The following is a 22,445-nucleotide window of genomic DNA, read 5'->3' as shown; positions in this document are numbered from 1 at the left end:
GGATACAATCCTAAAGGGTCGGATTATTGAAAGATAATGAATTAAGTTATTAATGCAAATTATGGTAGGCCCCGCTTTTGGCGGTGACGTTACCCTCGACTAAGTAGTCTGAGTCAGCAAGGATACAGTACTAAATTGCCGGATTATAGTATTAATAGTAGTTAACTTATGAGGGGGTCAAAGAGTTTGGATCCCCGCCATCCAATACCTATGGGCATTGAAGGAGATCCTACTAAATTTGACCCAGGTCCCTTGCAGGACCTCTAAACGCTGAACAAGGGCAAGACCCTTACCAAACCGTTCCCTTAACCCCCGACCAGGTAGCCAACATACCTCCATATAGACCGTGGAGATATGAATGGTGAAAATCTTTTATTTTATATAGACAGTAAAATAATGCCAAGACACCACGGACAAACGATAAGGAAAGATCACCTTCAACATAAGCAACTAGTTATTAAAGTCATTAATACAAAACCAAATAAAAGTGCAAAAGATTAAAAATAAAAAGTATTATACTAAACACTTGTCTTCACCAAGTGATGTAAGAGACTTAGGCAAACATGGCCTTGATTGTCAAGAACTCTTACGATCAATCTTGGATCCCGAGACGACTCACACACTCTATGATGGACGATGGATGATGGTGGTGGATGATGGTGTTGTGATGGTGGTGGGTGGTGGATGAAGTGTGAGAGAGGTGGTGTGCCAAGGGATGAGTTGAAATGAAACCAAGCACTCCTATTTATAGGCTGAACAGAAGGCTGGGCACGGCCCCGTGTCCGCTGGACACGCCCCCGTGCCCGTCTGACACTCTCTCTCTTCATTAATTGTAATTCGCAATTACAATTAATGCGCCTGCTGTACTTTCGCCACGCCCCCGTGCTCACTGGACACGGCCCCGTGGTGGGCAATAGAAGCTTCTATAGGTTTGTCTTTTCTGCTGCTTCTTGGGCACGGCCCCGTGCTGGCTGAGCACGGGGCGTGTTCAGTCTTCTGCCTTCTCTATTTTGCTTGGGAAGATGCCGTTGAGGGGTCGGGCAATCCACTTTTGTTCCTTTTTTTGTATTTATGTTATATTTAGCTGTCTTTTTGCTTCTTTTGTGAATTTGAGCTCATTTCATCCTGAAAATACAAAAGGAAGACAAAAACACTCTTTTTCCAACATTAGTACTTAAAAAGGGTTAGTTTTATGCCTCATTTGATGTAATTTATATGTTGCATTTTACACACATCAAATACCCCCACACTTGAACTTTTGCTTGTCCTCAAGCAAAACTCTTTAATATGTGGCTTACACTCCCAAATGGAATGGGTAGAAGAGAAGGTTTTTGGCTTGTCATAGAGTGTCGGGAATCCAAGATCTTTTTGGTTTTATTTTTATTTATTTACAATCCTATTCGTTATGATTTATTTAGAACGTTTCATAAGAGAAATTACTTATTTGGGCATAGCATGCCTTTTTAAAATTTCATTTATATACAAGTTCACATACCTCACGGGAGAAATCACTCAACACTCGGCCGAAGGTGTATTTTTAGTGAATCACTCGAGAGCGGCATGGAACTTATTCCTACCATAAGCTTGCCAAGCAATCAATCCTCCTCCTTTTTAACTATATACCTTTGTAAATATCAAGAGGACTTTTTGGGTGAAGGGTTAGGCTTGGGATAAAGGTGGGTGGTTGGGTTAGTGGTTAGTAAAAGGGCGAAAAGCGTAAAAAGCGTCGGTTTTTGTAAAACACTTTGTTTTAGTGACTTTTTATTTCAAAGTATTTCTCCAAACAAGCTTTTTGTTTTAATAGCTTTGTTTGTTTATTTCTAACTTCACCATTTTTTTAGTCACACGAAAAACCGAGCTTGTTACTAAAATAAAGGGTGAAAATAAAAAGGGTTTTTGGTGGGTGAAAAGGTTTTAGGGTAAAGAAATGAAAGGTTTAGGCTCAAAGGGGTTAACTAGGGGGGTTTTGGGTAGGTGATAAAAAAATTGAAAAATAATGGTGTAGAAAGAAAAATGGTTAGTCCTAATGCCTCAATCATTTACTTACTTGGGTTTAAGTTGGTAAGGACTGGGAATGAATCGTCGTGCCAAGTTCTAGAGTCGTAAGAACCAAGCGGCTATTCACACAAGAAACGAAAAATGAGCATTTAGTCTAAAGATGTAAATTTATATGCTCAATAAAGGCTCAAAACTCACTTTTGTGGGAATGGGTTTTTATGTGATCAAGTATATATAATCGAATTTTAACCAAGCTTGTCATGCCGTTTCATAATTTTCTTATGTTGGTTCTTTTTATCACGACGCTATCGGTTGTAAATTTGTATAAATATAACCTTTTTAGAACTTGTTATTCCCAAATTAAACCAAGACAAGTAAAAAAATGAAAAGTTTCTGAAAAAAATTTGGGGTGATTAGCGGTTCCAATAGAGTTTTGTGTAAGGCTTGTTAATAGGACTTGCAAAATTTCAAAGTTTTAGCTTCCCCCCCCACACTTAAATTACACATTGTCCTCAATGTGTCCCAAAAATAAATTTTTAGGTTGATTGAATGTGTAATGTGGTGTTAAAAAGCAAAGATTTATGTTACTGGCAGGCTGGACACGGCCCCGTGTTCAGGTGGCAGTAACAAAAATTAAAGAAATGAGACAGAAGCCTGGACACGGGGGCGTGTCTGGTGAACACGGCCCGTGTCCAGTTACCTGAACTGGGCATTTTTCTGCAAGGGTTCAGCACGGGGCCGTGTTGGTTGGACACGACCCGTGTTGAACCTTCTGTAATGGAGAAATTTGTGTCGGGTTGCCTTGTTCTTGTGCATGGGGCCATTTTTCTCGTTCCCCTTTTCATCCTTTACCACCATGGGTGTGTTTTATTCCTGCAAAACTAAAACTAAAAGATTAAACTAACTAAGGATAGTTCCGCGGAATGCCTCCGTGGTGCGCCACGTTTATAAGGGTCCTTGGCTAGACCCAATGTGAGATTATATATTTTCTGAGTGGGATGTTTGGCATCCCATGTTACACCGTCGGAGAGCCGCATCCAAACTCGAATCAATAACCTTCATGTAGTTGACCGGGTCGTCGTCTTCTATTCTCTTCCCAACTCCGAATTTTACTTCATCATCCCCGTACCTCAAGGTGAGCGTTCCATCATTCATATCTACCACTGCTTGTGCGGTGGCAAGAAATGGTCTCCCTAGTATGAGGGGGACCTCGGTGTCTTCCTCCATATCGAGTATGACAAAGTCAGCCGGATAGACGAATTTGCTTACCTTTACCAGGACATTTTCGATGACACCTTGCGGGAATTTGACGGATCGATCAGCAAGTTGTATGCTCATTTTTGTAGGACTCGTTGTTCCTAGGCCGAGTCTTTTAAACATTGATGAGGGCATGAGGTTAATGCTAGCCCCAAGATCGGCTAGTGCATTACGAATGGGGGAATTCCTGATTGAGCAGGGAATCGTGAAGCTTCCGGGATCGATTTTCTTTTGGGGAAGTTTGTTGAGTACGAGAGCAGAGCATTCTTCGCCTAAGTTAACTAATTGCAAAGTTTCAATTTTCTTTTTATGAGTGAGGAAGTCCCTCATGAACTTAGAGTATTTGGGCATTTGGGTTAGGACATCAATAAAAGGAATATTGACATGCAATTGTTTTAATAGACTTTCGAATTTTGCGAATTGCTCATTGGTCTTTTGACGAATTAACCTACCGGGGTACGGAACTCGAGAAGCCTTGGTAGGCTCTGATGATGGAGGGGAGTTCTTCTCCTGCAAAGGCGGGGTACAGTTTCTTCTGTCGGCGGTGGTGCCTCCGCAGGCCCCACGGTGCGGTTTCGTAATGTGATGAGATGAACTTGCGCTTTTGGGTTTGTTTCGGTATTGCTTGGTAATGCACCTTGTGGTCTCTCGGAAAAATTTTGAGCTAGTTGATTTAATTGTTTTTCTATGTTTTGAATACTAGCTTGTTGATTTCTAAAATTTGATTCTAATTGTAGAAACCTTTCCGAGTTTTTCTTTTCAGTGTCGGAGATGAGGCGAGATACAGTATCTTCAAGCCTTTCTCATCCACCTTGTTGTTGAGTGAAATTTTGTGACTCGTTTCTTGGTTGTTGAAAGTTTGTTCGTTGGGTTTGTTGGTTACTACTATTGCCGGGCTCTCTCCAACCAAGGTTTGGGTGACTTCGCCACCCTTGGTTGTAAGTGCCCGTTGGAGGACCCGACGGCCTAGGTCTATTATCAATGTAGCTTACCGACTCTTGTTGATCTTCCGTTTCTTTCATACAACTCCAATTTTCATGTGGCCCACCACACCCTTCACAAGCCATAACCGAGACTGTTTTGTCATTTCTAATTTTTTTATTTTTGAAGAAAGGGCCTCGATTTGGGCTTGTAAAGAAGTGCTTTCATCAACCTTATCGGCGCCCTGGGCAATAGATTTATTGCCTCGGGGAGTGTGCCACTGAAAATTGGTTTGAGCAATTTCCTCAATTTGGTTATATATTTCATGCGGGCGTCGATTACCTAAAAGTCCCCCGGAGCTAGAGTCAAGTGTCTGCCTTGTGTGTGGCAACAATCCATTATAGAAAGTGGATACTTGTTGCCATATCGCAAGGCCATGATGTGGACACTTGCGTAATAGTTCCTTGAACCTTTCCCAAGTTTCATATAAGGATTCCCCGTCCTCTTGTGAATATGTATTAATTTCAGTCATTAATTTAGCCGTTTTAGCGGGAGGGAAATACTTATATAGAAATTTTTGGGCTAGTTCATCCCAGGTGTTTACCGATCCAGCTGGGAGGGCGTTGAGCCAAGCTTTTGCTCGGTCTTTTAGTGAAAAAGGAAACATTCGGAGGCGGATGACGTCATTTTATGCTCCATTGATCCGAAAGGTATCACATATTTCTAAGAAATTAGTAATATGTAGATGGGGATCCTCGTCCGCAAGCCCATGGAAGGTTGCGGAGTTTTGGAGCATTTGTATCAAATGCGGCCGAAGTTCGAAGTTATTGGCTTCAACATTCGGTGCATTGATAGCGGCGCCTAGGTTACCTACGGTGGGTCGTAGATAATCCATGAGGGTACGTTGGTCCGCCATAGGTGGATTCCCCGAAACTTTCTCTTGGTTTTTAGCTTTTAGTCTTTTTCTGAGAAAGCGTTCGGGTTCTTCTAGAGGTTCTTTTATGTCCTTATTAGAACTGGAGCTCATACACTACGTAGAATGGCGTCTGGTTCCAAGTCCTACAATAAAAACAGAAAAGAATGCTCGTCAGACGGTTCACCACGGCCCCGTGCTCAGCGAACACGGCCCGTGGTGGGAATTACAGTGATTGTTTTCCAGATCCCAGTTACTGGAAAGTTGGACACGACCCCGTGTTGCACCGCCACGGCCCCGTGGTCAGCCTTCTGTAACTTGGAAAACTAAAAACTGCCAGTAACGATGCTGGGCACGGCTCGTGTCCGACCAGGCACGACCCGTGCTGAGCTCTGCAGAAGCTGAAAAACTAAGAAAATCCTAAAAAAATAAAAAGAAAAATAAAAAATATGATTAGGCTGTTGATTCCTAACTTTCTTAAAATCCTTGTGTCCCCGGCAACGGCGCCAAAAACTTGATGTGCGTGAAGTGTGTTATATTTTTGATGTATATTTTAAGCCCTTTTTACACTTTTAGCCAAGTTTTAAATTTATAAAACACGATATTTACTAACACTAAACACACATATGGGCAAGTGCACCCATCGTGGACGTAGTATAGTGTTGGTAAGATACCGAGGTCGTCCAAGGACACAAGAGCTTTTAGTACCGATTTATCCTCAACGTCTAATCAAATCAAAAAGTTAGAAAAGGTTTTTAAACTAAGAAAATAAAAACTAACTAAATGCTGAAAAATAAAAATAAAATAAAAACAGATAGACAAGATGAATCACTTGGATCCGACTCGTGTATTAGCATAACCTTTGATTATTTTCGCACTTTTGCACTTGTTTAAGAGATTATCTTAGTTATTGTAGTAGGCCCCTCTTTTGAAGGCGACGTTACCCTCAACCCAGTAGTTTGAGTCAGCAAGGATACAATCCTAAAGGGTCGGATTATTGAAAGATAATGAATTAAGTTATTAATGCAAATTATGGTAGGCCCCGCTTTTGGCGGTGACATTACCCTCGACTAAGTAGTCTGAGTCAGCAAGGATACAGTACTAAATAGCCGGATTATAGTATTAATAGTAGTTAACTTATGAGGGGGTCAAAGAGTTTGGATCCCCGCCATCCAATACCTATGGGCATTGAAGGAGATCCTACTAAATTTGACCCAGGTCCCTTGCAGGACCTCTAAACGCTGAACAAGGGCAAGACACTTACCAAACCGTTCCCTTAACCTCCGACCAGGTAGCCAACATACCTCCATATAGACCGTGGAGATATGAATGGTGAAAATCTTTTATTTTATATAGACAGTAAAATAATGCCAAGACACCACGGACAAACGATAAGGAAAGATCACCTTCAACATAAGCAACTAGTTATTAAAGTCATTAATACAAAACCAAATAAAAAGTGCAAAAGATTAAAAATAAAAAGTATTATACTAAACACTTGTCTTCACCAAGTGATGTAAGAGACTTAGGCAAACATGGCCTTGATTGTCAAGAACTCTTATGATTAATCTTGGATCCCGAGACGACTCACACACTCTATGATGGACGATGGATGATGGTGGTGGATGATGGTGTTGTGATGGTGGTGGGTGGTGGATGAAGTGTGAGAGAGGTGGTGTGCCAAGGGATGAGTTGAAATGAAACCAAGCACTCCTATTTATAGGCTGAACAGAAGGCTGGGCACGGCCCCGTGTCCGCTGGACACGCCCCCGTGCCCGTCTGACACTCTCTCTCTTCATTAATTGTAATTCGCAATTACAATTAATGCTCCTGCTGTGCTTTCGCCACGCCCCCGTGCTCACTGGACACGGCCCCGTGGTGGGCAATAGAAGCTTCTATAGGTTTGTCTTTTCTGCTGCTTCTTGGGCACGGCCCCGTGCTGGCTGAGCACGGGGCGTGTTCAGTCTTCTGCCTTCTCTATTTTGCTTGGGAAGATGCCGTTGAGGGGTCGGGCAATCCACTTTTGTTCCTTTTCTTGTATTTATGTTATATTTAGCTGTCTTTTTGCTTCTTTTGTGAATTTGAGCTCATTTCATCCTGAAAATACAAAAGTAAGACAAAAACACTCTTTTTCCAACATTAGTACTTAAAAAGGGTTAGTTTTATGCCTCATTTGATGTAATTTATATGTTGCATTTTACACACATCAGAAAACCATCTTTCAATCCTTTTCACCATGATTATGTTCAGATCTAGGCAAGATCTTTGATCATTCATGTGGAAATCGTTCAGATCTAAGTTGTTCTTGGTGGATTTGAGCCAAAACATGAAGTTCATATGAACACCATGATGACATCAACCTAGAAAACCTCAAATCCGGTGATTTCACGGTTAAAATTTAAGATTCAAAAGATAGAAAGGTGTAGGAGTGCGTGTAGATCAAGAAAGTACAAGATTTAGGTTGAAAACTTACAAGATTCGCGAGAAATCGGAAGAAATAGAGGCTGGAGCGAGCTGGTAGAGTGAGAGTTGTCAACATCAAGTGATGTTGACATATGAGGGGTATTTATAGGGTTTCCATTAAAGGAAAGTGGGGGAAGGTGGCTGGTCGATCGGGTGGCAACTCGATCGGTTGGCCACTCGATTGGAGTGTTCGGCGTGACGAGTTTGCTGTTTCGATTCGCATGACGAACGTTGCGATGCGATAGAGTTTCCCATTAATTTACTTTTAATCCCAACTACTATATCTACATACAATCATCCTACGTATCTTGCGTTTAGCGTTTGCGATTCGATTGCGATAGCATTTCCATTGCGTTTCGATTAATCACCACGACAAAAACATAATAAACATGCATAAGTAACACATAAGGGCACACACACGTAAAACAATATCCAGAGCGCATAATTCGAGCTGCGATGCGATAAGCGATAAAACATGCGATAAACTTCGATAAATAGCGATTAAACCTCGATTATTAACAAGTACTCCACATAATACAACTAACATAAAAGCATAATAAGACTATCTACAAGTCAAAGAAGTCAAAACAGTTAGTTGATCAAGGAGTGACAGATCGCAACTAGCAATCTTTTCTTCCTTTGACTTCAATGTTGACTTTGACTTTCGAAACACGGGGTGTTACAACCTCCCCTACTTGAGGGAATTTCATCCCGAAATTAGGCCAAAGCCGTAACAAACAACTGCGGGTACTTCGCCTTCATGTCGCTTTCGAGTTCCCAAGTGAACGCTGCGCCTCGTTTGCCTTCCCATCGAACCTTCACAATGGGAATGCGCGAGCGTCTGAGCTGTTGGTTTGGCAATCCATGATCTCGACAGGCTTCTCCACGAAGTGTAGTGTTTCGTTTACTTGAAGATCTTCTAGAGGTTCAAACAAATCATGCTCAGCCAGACACTTTCTGAGGTTAGACACATGGAAAGTCGGGTGGACGTTGCTAAGTTCCTCCGGTAGTTCGAGTCTGTAGGCCACTTTTCCAATCCTTTCCAGAATCTTAAAGGGTCCAACATATCGAGACGCGAGTTTCCCTCTCTTGTCGAATCTGACCACACCCTTCCAAGGTGATACCTTTAGGAGTACGTGATTGCCAACGTCAAATTCAAGGGGCTTGCGTGTCTATCGGCGTAACTTTTCTGATGACTCCGAGCTTTCAGCAAATTGTCTCGAATTTGGAGGATTTTGTCAGTCGTTTCTTGCAATAGCTCAGGACCGGTTAATTGCGAGTGCCCGATCTCGTGCCATTCAATAGGCGACGACATTTTCTTCCGTATAATGCCTCAAACGGTGCCATTAGAATGCTGGAATGATAACTCTTATTATACGAGAATTCGACTAAAGGCAGGTAAGCGTCCCAATTACCACCGAAGTCTATGACACACGAACGGAGCATGTCTTCAAGGGTACGAATTGTTCTTTCAGTCTGACCATTGGTTTAGGGATGAAAAGCGGTACTTAGATTAAGCGTAGTACCAAGAGCCGTCTGAAACGTTTCCCATAGACGCAAGGTAAACCGAGCATCACGGTCAGAAATGATGTCGCGAGGCGTCCCATGTCGACAAATGATATCATTGGTGTAGATTCGGGCTAATCTTTCCACCTTGTAGTCTTCCCGTATTGGCAGAAAATAATCAGCAGATTTGGGCCAAACAATCAAAGACAACCCAGATGTTGTCGTGACCTGATGGCGTACGCGGGAGTTTTGTTATGAAGTCCATAGCTATACTTTCCTACTTCCACATAGGGATCGGGGGTTGCTCAAGTAAGCCAGAGGGTCTTTGATGCTCAACCTTGACTTTCGAGCAAGTCAGGCACTTCGAAACATAGAGAGCGATATCCCTTTTCATGCCCGGCCACCGGTACTTGTAGCGAAGGTCCTGGTACATCTTGTCGGCACCTGGATGAATAGAATATCGGGACTTGTGGGCTTCGTCCATCAGAATCTGTCGTAAATCGGTCCGCTTAGGGATCCAAATTTGGTCCAGATAATGGAATATCCCATTCAACTTATTCACCAGATGGGCTCCATCGTGATAGATCCTTTCCTTCTTCAAAGTACGCTCGGTAAAGCAATCATGTTGGGCTTCGCGGATAAAGGTTTCGAGATGATGTTGGGCTTGAACATTGTGGGTGTTATGCAGATAGCTTCGTCGGCTTAGAGCGTCGACAACGACATTTGCTTTGCCTGGATGATAGCGAATCTCACAGTCATAATCGTTGAGAAGTTCTACCCATCGGCATTGACGCATATTAATTTCTTTCTGGCTGAAGAAGTGTTGTGGGCTCCTATGGTCGGTGAAGACCGTACACTTTGTACCATAAAGGTAGTGTCGCCAAATCTTTAATGCAAAAACAACTGCGCCTAGCTCGAGGTCGTGGGTTGTATAGTTCTTCTCGTGGATCTTGAGCTGACGAGACGCGTAAGCAATAACCTTGTCTCGTTGCATGAGCACACAACCAAGACCAAGGTTCGAGGCATCATAGTAGACAATAAAGTCATCGCTTCCGTCGGGTAAAGCAAGGACGTGAGCATTGCAAAGTATGTGCTTGAGGGTTTGGAAGGAAGACTCCTGTTCAGTTCCCCGAACAAAGGATCTGTCTTTATGTGTGAGTGAGGTAAGCGGCACGACAATTTTAGAGAATCCTTCGATAAATCGGCGGTAATAGCCCGCTAGTCCGAGAAAAGAACGGACTTCAGACGGGTTCTTCGGTGTAACCCAACTCTTAACAGTTTCAATCTTCGCGGGATCGACATGAATACCTTGGATATTGACAATATGACCGAGGAATTGAACCTCCTCCAACCAAAATTCGCATTTGGAGAACCTGGCAAAGAGTCGATTCCTTTGGAGCAGTTCGAGAACCAAACGTAGATGCTGCGCGTGTTCGGCTTTCGACTTGGAATAGATCAGGATATCATCGATGAACACGATGACGAAGCGGTCCAGAAATGGTTTACATACGCGATTCATCAGATTCACGAAAACCGCGGGTGCGTTGGTTAAACCGAAAGGTATAACAACGAACTCATAGTGGCCATAACGATTGCGAAAAGCGGTTTTGGGTATATCCTCCTCTTGGATGCGTAACTGGTGATAGCCTGAGCGTAGATCGATCTTCGAGAAACACGTAGCTCCTTGTAGCTGGTCAAACAAATCATCGATTCGAGGCAAGGGATAGCGGTTCTTGATTGTCAGCTTATTCAATTCTCTATAGTCGATGCACATCCGGAACGACCCATCCTTCTTTTTGACGAAAAGGACTAGCGCGCCCTATGGAGAGGTGCTTGGGCGAATAAAGCCTTTACTAAGTAATTCCTGGAGCTGACTCGAGAGTTCACGCATTTCGGACGGAGCGAGCCGATAAGGAGCTTTAGCAACAGGGTTGGCTCCAGGAATGAGGTCGATTCAGAAATCGATATCTCGACTTGGAGAAAGGCCAGGAAGGTCATCAGGAAACACCTGAGGAAATTCACAAACAACGGGAACATCTTTCACTTCTGTCTTTCCTTTTTTTCCTTCTCCGCTACTACAATATTAGCCAAGAAAGCCCTGTATTCCTTGCGGAGATACTTGCTAGCTTGGACACATGACATGAGCTTGAGACCTTTTGAAGGAGTTTCACCATACACACACAATTGGTCACCATTAGCAAGCGAGAATCGAATCATCTTATCAAAGCACACAACTTCAACATGGTTTTCACGAAGAAAGTCCATGCCTACTATGATGTCAAAACTACCAAGCTGCATCGGAATGAGATCAATAGGGAAGATGTTATTGTTGAGCTCGAGAGTACAATCACGAAGAACAGAATTTACGGTGACGGTTCTTCCGGTGGCGACTTCAACATCGAACGTCGAGGGGAAATGGGAACGCTTGCGATTAAGGAGCTTTTCGAACTCAAACGATACAAAACAGTTATCGGCTCCAGTATCAAACAAAAACGAAGCATAAATACCATTCACAAGAAACGTACCATTGACCACATTGTTGTCAGCTTGGGCTTGGCGCACATCGATGTTAAAAGTTCTGGCGCGGGCGGCTTGTTGCTGTTGCTGCTGAGGCTGTTGCTGTTGTTGAGGCTGCTGCTGCTGGGGCTTTTGTTTCACAACCCTGTTCGGGCACATGTTTGCGAAGTGGTTGGGATCACCACACGCAAAACAGACTCTGGCGTTGATCGCGGGTGCCTGAGCCGCTTGTTGGCCTTGAGGGGCGGGAAGTAGAGCTTGATGAGCAGTAGCTTGAGCTGGTGCTTGTCGAGGACCTGTACGACAGTTGGCGGTGAAGTGGCCGTACATGTTGCAATACACACAAAATCGGCAGGCGATACCCACTGGATGATGGTAAGTACACGTCGGGAAAGCAGGGTGAGGACCAGTGTAGGCACGTTTTGCAGGAGGTGCTTGAGTAACTGGTGCTGGAGCTTATCGGTGCTGAGATTGCTGCTGAGCTGGTACAGCTTGTAGGGGAGCAGCGGTAGTGACAACACAGTTCTTGTTGCTGGAGTTGCTGTTGTTGTTCTTCCTCTTGCGACGAGAGGACTTTGACGATTGTGGGGCAGCGGTGGCGGTTTCAGCAGATGCGGCGGTGGTAGCTTGATGCAGGTTCTTCGAAGCTTTATCCCAAAAACCAGCCTTGACTCGCTTGTCGTTGATTTCAGCGGAAAGCAGGTAAGTTTCTTCGATTGTTGCTGTCTTTGAAGCATGCACAAAATCTACAACACAATCCGGCAGCGCTCGAATGTACTTCTTGATCGTCATATCAGCAGTCTTGACTTGATCAGGACAGATTATACTGAGCTGCTTGAAGCGAGCAGTTAGAGTAGCGTTGTCACCATCCTTCTGCTTGATATGCCAGAATTCGTCCTCCAACTTTTGGCGCTCATGGGAAGGGCAGAACTCTTCCAACATGACGTTCTTCAACTCGTCTCATGACAGACCATAAGCTGCATCGTTTCCGCGTTTGTTCCTCTCGGCCGTCCACCAGTCTAGAGCGCGGGACTGGAAGACGCCGGTAGCATTCAGAGTGTGGATATTATCAGGACAACCACTCTGGCACAGGGTGACCTCGATCGAACCAAACCATTAAAACAAAGCCGTAGGGCCATCTTCGCCAGTGAATTCTTTCGGTCCGCAAGCTTTAAACTGCTTGAAGCTGAAAGCAGCTTTAGGGGTTTCAGTCCTGGACTCTTCTGACGATTTGCTCACATTTTCATATAGTTCACTCACGATCTGAGGAACCACCTTCGCCATTTTCTTGGCGACGAGAGCAACAACTGTCTTTCTGGCTCTGGCGAGCAGCGCGCGAGTGATGGGATCCAGATGACGACATTGTTTGCAACAGACATCGCCATAGGACTAAGACACAACATAATCGAATCTCACCTCACACACCTAATACTACTAAAGCTCAGGAACACGTTCACGTAACACATAAACACGTAGGCACATAAGCACAGATTCACATAAGCACGTAAGGCACATAGGGCACATAGAGCACAAAGGGCACATAGAGGCACATAGAAGCAGTCACAATACAGAAACCTATCATTCACAGTTCGCGCGCATTCGAGAATAGCGATTGCGATTAGCGAGTATACAGCGAGCAACATAGCGTAAAGTCATTCCTCAAGTAGCGGCGATTTGTCAGCGTTTCGAGGTAGTTGTGCAGCGTAAGTCGTGTGTGTCGATTAAAGTGAAAGCAAAAAGCGAATAAATCACTGGAAACATATAACAGATAAAGCACATAAAATTCACATAAAATCGGCAAATATCAGAGTCGACAGTAGCGAGCTCAAAATCGAAACACATAAAATCGAGAAATAGATTGTCTTGGGCTCGATAGACATCGACTACCCAAAGTGATTCGACTATTCACAGGGATTTTCAGTACACATTTTGACCTTCGGGATTGTGCTCTCGCCTCGAATTTGGGCGGATGGCACGTATCCTTTCAGTTTCACCGTGACTTCAAGTCGTTGGAGTCCGTCGAGACTTTGGTGAGAGTTTTGTAAAACAAAGTAGAGATCGGAACAAGTCGTCAAGGTTCGGGTTTCACCCCTGTCTTAACAACTTCATTCCTTGTCTTGATAAAATAAAGAAGAAATTTGCGTCAAAGTATGGATTTCACTCTTGGTTCAACGCAAATTCTCTTGTTGGTAGATAAAAATGCGGGTCGAACAAGCAATTTAGTCGAGAGTTGGCGGTTTTCACACCTAGTCTCGACCTAATCACTCGTTTATTTTCGAAAATTAGAGTGCAGGGATAGTGTAGTGCAAGCGAGAATAGCGAGAAATAGCAAGTAAGCTCGTACAATACCCCTAAAGGTATTCCAAAGTTGGTCTGTTGGTACCTAACTATAGACTAGGTCGTTTCTAAGACATCGACTGGGACTAGGTCGAGTCTTGCCTAATTCCCTATAGTTATGGCTCTGATACCAATCTGTCACACCCCAACCGATGGCGGAATCATCGGGGCGCGGCAATGAGCGAAACAGACTGTTCAAAGAAATTCCATAACGACTAAATTACCGAATAGTTTAAATATCACGTCGCATACCATGACCCATAAGATAAAATAGTTATTACAGACATAGATATTCTTCAAACAAAAGCATGTTCCGACAACTCAGATTTAAATAAATAGAAATAAATTGTCTTTGTTTCTAGACTCTTTCCTAGCCTCGATTTCACAGCAATCCAAGCAAATTAACATCTTAAGCACCTGCCACATAGGTTAAAGAAAAAGTCAATACACATAGTGTAAAGGTGAGTATACAAGTTTAATAGATATAATAGAGTTCGAAATTGTTTACGCATAACCAGCACGTACACAGTGTGAAATGAAGCACGTAAGTTATCGACATGATCCTATGAATACCAATGATTGCGGGTTGACTGCCCGAGGCAGTTCGTAATACACACTCACCACTGTGAGCCATGTAATTAATTGTTCTTAACAACCCCTAAGTGAACAAGTGCTGAGTCCAAACTATAGTACTATCGTTGCTAAGGCAGGTAGACAACAATCCATGTGTAAACATAACAAACAAGCATTCATTAAATCACGTATAACATGCGGTAACGGTTAGCGTTAAAGTATTGCTTAGTGTGTTCGATGTGTTTTAGAATAAGTAACGTATGTGGCACCCAAAAGTGCATAAAGCAAAAATGGTTGAGTATACTCACAACGATGATGGATTGAAGGGAGCGCTAGAGTGAGATTAGCCTGATCAAAACGATTGCATAAACGATAAGCGACACGTAAAACGGTGTGAAGTGTCAATGGATCGGACGACAATCCGATCGGGTGGCAATCCGATCGGGTGGCCGGTCGATCGGGTGACAATCTGTTTGGATGGTCATCCGATCGGGTGACCATTCGATTGGATTGTTACCTCGTTTGGGATGGATGTGTTTGTGTATGATGGCTTGCCTTTTGAAGTTTTCGTTGTAGCATTTTGAAAACAAATAAGTCTCTCTACTCTTCAGGTAGATCGATCGAACGACGATCCGAATGGGCGACAATCCGATTGGTAGGACACTATAGTGAGAACAAGTTCACAGCAATTTGTCACTTGATCGGATTGCAATCCGATCGGGTGGCTAACCGTACTGAACGTGTTGAATATTGTTTAAGTGTTGAAGTCAAAACATCACATGGTCGGGTGGTAGTCCGATCGGGTGGCAATCCGATCGGACGACAATCCGTTCGATGTTCAACCTCAAAGTTTGAAAATAAAAGTTAAGTGTGGGACCAAGGTGCAAGCCGATCGGGTGGCAACCCGATCGAGTGGCAATCCGACCGGACGGCAATCCGATCGGACGACAATCCATCCCGATAGCCTGATCGTCTTGATACTTGGTCGTTTGATAGTTTGCGTTTTGTTCGAGGCAGTGTGATAACGTGCTAAACAACAGAAACTCGTTAAGACTCTTATGACCCGTTCGGATAGGAATCACCCAAATCCGACCCGTTTCACGGGTTCATGACGGTAGTTCGTGTTTAACCGGAATCGGTTGCCTCTTCGGTAGAATCAGATCTTGAACCAATACATCACTAAGAAAGAGTAGAAGATCAGATCGAGCTCCGATTCTATCGGTTTTGAGTGCATTGAGTGTAAAAGAGTTGCAAGGAAGTTAGAAAACCATCTTTCAATCCTTTTCACCATGATTATGTTCAGATCTAGGCAAGATCTTTGATCATTCATGTGGAAATCGTTCAGATCTAAGTTGTTCTTGGTGGATTTGAGCCAAAACATGAAGTTCATATGAATACCATGATGACATCAACCTAGAACACCTCAAATCCGGTGATTTCACGGTTAAAATTTAAGATTCAAAAGATAGAAAGGTGCAGGAGTGCGTGTAGATCAAGAAAGTACAAGATTTAGGTTGAAAACTTACAAGATTCGCGAGAAATCGGAAGAAATAGAGGCTGGAGCGAGCTGGTCGAGTGAGAGCTGTCAACATCAAGTGATGTTGACATATGAGGGGTATTTATAGGGTTTCCATAAAAGGAAAGTGGGGGAAGGTGGCTGGTCGATCGGGTGGCAGCCCGATCGGGTGGCAACTCGATCTGGTGGTAACTCGATTGGAGTGTTCGGCGCGACGAGTTTTGCTGTTTTGATTCGCGTGACGAGCGTTGCGATGCGATAGAGTTTCTCATTAAATTACTTTTAATCCCAACTAATATATCTACATACAATCATCCTAAGTGTCTTGTGTTTAGCGTTTGCGATTCGATTGCGATATCATTGCGATGGCGTTTCGATTAATCACCACGACATAAACATAATAAACATGCATAAGTAACACATAAGGGCACACACACACACACGTAAAACACTATCCAGAGCGCATAATTCGAGCTGCGATTGCGATTGCGATGCGATAAGCGATAAAACATGCGATAAACTTTGATAAATAGCGATTAAACCTCGATTATTAACAAGTACTCCACATAATACAACTAACGTAAAAGCATAATAAGACTATCTACAAGTCAAAGAAGTCAAAACAGTTAGTTGAGCAAGGAGTGACAGATCGCAACTAGCAATCTTTTCTTCCTTTGACTTCAATGTTGACTTCGACTTTCGAAACACGGGGTGTTACAGCAACCTAGGCCAGGCTGACCCTCCAGGCGACACGCGTGAGAGACCCTGTTTCCTCCCTTGACACGCCTGGGAATACCATGTGGGCTATATAAAGGCCAGTATGGGACATAAACTTTCGCACACTTTCGATCTCTGAAATCGATCTCTATATCCTTCGTTACTCTGTTTCTCTGTATTCTCGTGTATTAAACCCTAATCACTAAAACGATACCCTATCCAATTGATCTGAAACCAACCAACGGATGCCAAAGTGTAGCCTGGATAAGGCCATACTTTGCTAACTATGTTGAGGTTCTGATCTTGTGATTATCGTTAAAGTTTGAGTTGGGTTTATACACTAATACGGATTACATTGTGTGAAATTAGGGGTTAGAATCAGAAGACTAAGAACCAGGACTATAGACTTACAAGAAGCTTAATTATCTAAAGGCTCAAGAACTACAAGCTAGCAAGGTGAGTTCCTCTGAACCGTTTCTAAAATAGGATGTGTTGTTGTATCTGATTGGTAATAACTATGGAATCGAATATTTATATGTTACACCCTTGAATTTATACTAGAATTAATAGCTATTTTATACCAAAAGATGATAGCTTAACATAAATTTCAAAAATATTACACACCTTAGTCTACTAAAGACTAAGGTAGAACGTACTAAGTCGTTTAAGAATTTGTTTACAACCAAAGAACAACTAATTAACAAGTTCAAAACATAGCGGAAGCTTCGAAGTGGAGTGTTCGGTTCATCATCAAATCACTTGATCGCCATCCATGTGACCCACCTAATTACCTATGATCAACCAATAAATCATTAGTTTAGACGTTTATAAATAAAAGGATTTCAAGGTTTAACATCACATTGAAAACAACAAAAATATAAAAGTTTTCCAGGCTCCACCGTAATTTACGGTGCCACCGTAAATTACGGTGAGTGCTGGAAATTCTTGGATCCACCGTAAATCAGTAGAAAACCACCGTAAATCATTAATATCTACCGTAAATTACGGTGAATTTACGGTAGCACCTGGGAATTCATGTTTTTGTTTGGTTTAAGCATTACAACCAAAATCCCAACTCTCGGGTTTCAGTATTCTGCATTATCAATGTAATAAAAGTCTGATATTTCTAGTACGTCCTAATATAACCAACTACATACAACAATCTATCATGTTCCGGAATGTAGATCATGTTTTACTTGATTATTTGACCCGTTTGGCTTGTCTATGGAATTCCTTCCTTTATGACAACTACCAACGAGTTTAATTCATTATTCACCCAAGTATTCAATGCAACAATGCCATCGCTTCAATTCATAATAACTAGTAATTTTGATAATCAACTACAATGATCTAATTTCACATAATGTAACGAGTCATGTTACATACCTTTAAAGTAAACCCTTCAAACGTGCATCCACACCGGTTTGTCCGCTAGATGCCCCGGCTTCCTTCCCTAAAGAGTTCAAGCACTTTATGTTTAGAACTCCATGTTTTACACACATAACGCACATTCGTCATATTTCATATTTATGCGTTTAAAACTTGACAATTCAGTTTTTAAGCCTTCTTTGAGGCATTTCAACGAACATCATGAGGGCAGAATTTCTATATTATTCGTTTTCATGTTTATGGATTGCTAATTAGTTAACTTAACTTCGATTTAGCCATCATATATCATGTAAACATCACATCTTTCTGGAACTATCTTCCAAGGTCAATTTACACTAAAATAACCACTCAAACCCTAGAGTTCATCATCATCATGTAAAACCCACAACCCACCTTCAAGGTGTTTATGGGATTCTCCTGAATTTGGTCATGGTTTAGCATGAAATCAGTTAGGTTTCACTTCTAAACATCTCATCACTTCTAATCAAACCTAATAACACACATGCAACATAAATTCTCAGATTTTCTAAAATCATGAGAATTTCAAACGAAGAATTAACACAAGTTTTTACATACCTTGGAATCCTCTTGTGATGAGGATCACTAATCTATGTTTAGATTTCGTTTTGGACTTGATTTGGGCTTTCAATTTGAGCTTTTTGTGAAAAGTTAGGGTTTTGGAAGATGGGGGTCGCCCCTCTCTTGCTTCTGTCAACCAGGCACACCAATTTTGGTGTGTTTGGTTTGGTTTTGTCACAATTAGGATTAAACTTTCAATTTTTGACAAGTTCAGTCCCTTAACTACCATTTTCTCCAAGTTTAAGTGTTTTAACCATATTATGAGTTTATTTCAAGACTAAATTTTTAACTAGGTTAAGTTCCTAGTTGGTAAATTCTTGTTTATTAATTCTTTGAATTTTCTAATATGAGGATTTATATTTTCGGGTGTTACATTATAGCATCTGTAATATTAGGCAATGATTAATAGGATGATTGAGGGCTGATTGTATGTATCTGATTTAGCCAGTAGAGTTTGTATACATAGCCTTGTTATGTGAACATAATGTGCTTACTTTATTCTTATCTATTTGCCATGATTATATCTGATTGATGTTATAGTCGATAAATTTATGTTTTGAATAAAATCATTTATGTTCATGAACTCACCAGTTTATGCCGAGTCCCAATTATTTTTCGGCACACATCCTAGGTGCCATGTGATTGCAGGAATTGCAGATATTGGGACTAGAATATGAAGAGATAGAGGTCTAGAGGGCTGCTGAAGATTTAGATATCTAGTATAGTTAAAATGATATAATATTATTGTATAATATGAGAGTTGCATAATACTCTTTAATGTTTAAATAAAATTTGAAACTTCCGTTGTGAATACGCTAGTTACTATGTGTTCAGTATATCCGACGCGTAACACTCCCTAGAGCTTATCCTGGGATGCGGGTGTTACAAGTGAACACCAAGAATTCAATTTGTTAACAAGTTCAAGTGTTAGGCTAACTTCACGACTACTCAAGGCATCCTGTTGATTGGAAGATTGGCTTCAAGCTACACCATATCCAGGGATACAACAAAAATAGTCGAATAAAAGTGAACATAGACCAAGGTCACTAAATCATTATCTTAGAACCACGAATATAAGCACATTAGTTACATTATACGGTTACACAATTTACTAATACATTTTTTATTCTTGTTTAAACAATATAAATACACCTGTTTAAAACCCATTAAAGTCTGAGTGGAATAGCCTTAAGTGGTACACTTCTTTGCAACGTGAGCCCAAACTTCTCGCCCATATCCATATCTTGTACTCTCATGTTTCCTTCGAGCTTCCAATCAAACTTCTGAATCAAAGAACCTAACATTATATGCAACATTCTATACGCCATATTTAACCCCGGACATATCCTCCTTCCAGCACCAAACGGAATGAGTTCAAAATCTTGGCCTCTATAGTCAACATTGACTTCCTCCAAAAACCTCTCTGGCATGAACGTTTCTGGATGTGACCAAAGTTTTGGGTCTCGTCCCATTGCCCACACATTACAAAGAATTTGTGCATTTTTAGGAACCATGAAGCCTTGGATTTCTACGTCTTGTATGGCTTGGTGAGGGACAAGAAAAGGGGCTGGGGGATGTAAACGAAGAGTTTCTTTTATAACAGCTTGCAGATAAGGGAGTTGAGAGATATCTGATTCTTGTATTATATTCTTCTTGTTTTCCATGAATTTGATAACCTCTGAGCGAGCCTTTTCCAATTTATTTGGGCTGTGAATAAGTTCAGCCATGGCCCATTCCAACACGCTCGATGTTGTATCAGTTCCCGCAATAAATAAAACCTACAACAAAATTAGAAATGATAAGTTGTATGAGTCAATATCTAAAGAAAAACTTACCTGGGTCTTGTCCTACTATGTGAAAATAGAAAATCACCATGACATGTTAATGTCTCAATTAACCATTACAATCACTAAGTTGTTGACATACTAAAAAATGTTTTACTTACGAAAAACAAATGTCTCATGTCATTTTGATTGAACATGGTTTCATCCTTTCGGGTAAGGTTGAGCAACAAGTCCAACACATCGTTGTTTGCTGTTAAAGTTGATATTGTTTGCAACCGTTGATCGATAACCCTATCCAGGATAGTCAATATCTTGTTACCATGAACATTTGCGCGTCGTAGTAACCCTTGGGGATCAAACATTTTAAGAATTGGAAAATAGTCGGCTATATTTGGCTTCCCTACAATTTCTAGTATAGCCCAAACATTATCCTTGAATTCTTGTGATGACAAAGAATCATACTGGGCAAGATCCATAGAAAACATGTAGTTTGACAGTACATTAAGTAACGTCGTAAATGCCATTCCACCTATGTTCACAGCCTTTTCACTTGTGCAACAATGATTAACATGATCGAGAAGTTCTTTTACCTAGAAATTAAAATGAGACGTTACACAGGTCAGACACTTCCTGATCTATATGTTCAACAATTGAAATAATAAAAAGAGTTAAATGTCATTTTAGTCCTTGTGGTTTGGGCCATTTTGCCAGTTTAGTCTAAATGTTTCATTTTTCGCATGTGGGTCCAAAAATGTTTTACCGCTACCATTTTAGTACACCGGATTAACTCCATCCTGTTAACGAGAAAGGCAATTCGGTCATTTTATACTGCCGAATTGCCCTTCTAGTTCACAGAATTACATATAAAATGACTGAATTGCCCTTCTCGTTACCAAAAAAAAATGGATGAAGTTAACCCAATGGACTAAAATGGCAACGGTGAAACCTTTTTAGACCCACATACGACAAATGAAACCTTTGAACTAAACTGGTAAAATGGCTCAATCCACAGAGACTAAAATGACATTTAACTCTAATAAAAATCTTCAAGTACTACAGATAACATGTTTGAACTAATCTTTTTCATAAGTTATTTAAATACCTAAAATTGATTCTTTAATAGTTTTTAAGAGAAAAGACCAGTAAATATTTAAAATTGATTCTTTAATATTTTTTAAGAGAAAAGATCACGGTTTAAATCCTGACATTGGGTGTACTTTTACTATTTATTGGTGTAGTTTAGAAGTAGGAGTAGGACCAATGTAACCTTTGTCATTTAAAAGAATAAACTCTTATAGATACGTTTGCTACATGAATTTTTTTACCCAACTCGTGTCTGGCCAATAAAGCTTAGAAATTATAAAACTCTTTTTATTAATTTAAGGATACACTTTTTAAGTACCTTAGCTTCAAGATCTATACGCCTTTTTTTTATTAAGCTAACGCTTTAGTCGAAAGTTTTCGAATATTTGCTAGTAGACATCATGTACCTTCTTTTGGCGGAGTGGTTCACTAGCATCTAGACGTTGCACTGATAATATATACTCTTTGGTTATTCTTCGTAGTCTTCGCCATTGATCTCCCGCTGGAAGCCACACCATGGAGTACTTATCGTGGTCCACCAGCCTTGCAGTGTCGGGCATTGATCGGCTAGAGAACAAATGGTCATGTTTTTGAAAAAACTCTTTGGCAATATCGGGTGATGAAACGACAATGGTTGTTCTAGTTCCAAGCTTAAGCGACATTAAAGGACCGTAACGCTTGGAGAGTGTGGCAAGAGATTGGTGGGGCTTGTCGCCGAGGTGTAAAAGGTTTCCAATGATCGGAAAAGGGAAAGGCCCTGGCGGAAGGCGTGAGTTGCGGCGGCTGGAGATGGTGATCGCATAGACGAATGTTAAAAGGAAAGAAAATAGGACAGAGAAGGTGAGATAATTATCCATTTTTGGTATGTTGAGGGGATGTCTTTTTTTGGTAA

The 22,445-nt window shown here is 41.5% G+C and overlaps 1 protein-coding gene and 1 non-coding gene across 2 annotated transcripts; one reads left to right on the top strand and one right to left on the bottom strand.

Annotated features, from left to right (window-relative positions):
- Positions 1–4,607: 4,607 nt before the first annotated feature.
- On the top strand, positions 4,608–4,714 carry LOC118491767. Its single transcript, XR_004892212.1, has one exon. It is a non-coding gene; the product is annotated as a small nucleolar RNA R71 (small nucleolar RNA).
- Positions 4,715–19,731: 15,017 nt separating this feature from the next.
- Positions 19,732–22,445, bottom strand: LOC110937719 (cytochrome P450 76T24). The gene is made up of 3 exons (XM_022180170.2): positions 21,961–22,445; positions 20,632–21,060; positions 19,732–20,464 (listed from the first exon to the last, which is right to left on the bottom strand). Exons 1-3 carry the CDS (start codon positions 22,408–22,410, stop codon positions 19,853–19,855), a joined length of 1,491 nt encoding a protein of 496 aa, XP_022035862.1. The 5' UTR covers positions 22,411–22,445; the 3' UTR covers positions 19,732–19,852.

The sequence above is a fragment of the Helianthus annuus genome, chromosome 4, assembly GCF_002127325.2.
Source record: "Helianthus annuus cultivar XRQ/B chromosome 4, HanXRQr2.0-SUNRISE, whole genome shotgun sequence".
Lineage (NCBI taxonomy): Eukaryota > Viridiplantae > Streptophyta > Magnoliopsida > Asterales > Asteraceae > Helianthus > Helianthus annuus.
The sequence above is the reverse complement of the archived record's forward strand: the minus strand, read 5'-3'. Positions and strand labels throughout refer to the sequence as shown.

What these genes read in the sequence shown, in the direction of transcription:
- LOC110937719 (XM_022180170.2), bottom strand. Translation starts at nt 22,410, where the DNA reads ATGGATAATTATCTCACCTTCTCTGTCCTATTTTCTTTCCTTTTAACA. An exon ending in AACCACTCCGCCAAAAGAAG is followed by an intron (nt 21,061 to 21,960) that starts GTACATGATGTC and finishes TTTAATTTCTAG; the next exon opens with GTAAAAGAACTTCTCGATCA. An exon ending in ACATGAGACATTTGTTTTTC is followed by an intron (nt 20,465 to 20,631) that starts GTAAGTAAAACA and finishes ATTTTGTTGTAG; the next exon opens with GTTTTATTTATTGCGGGAAC.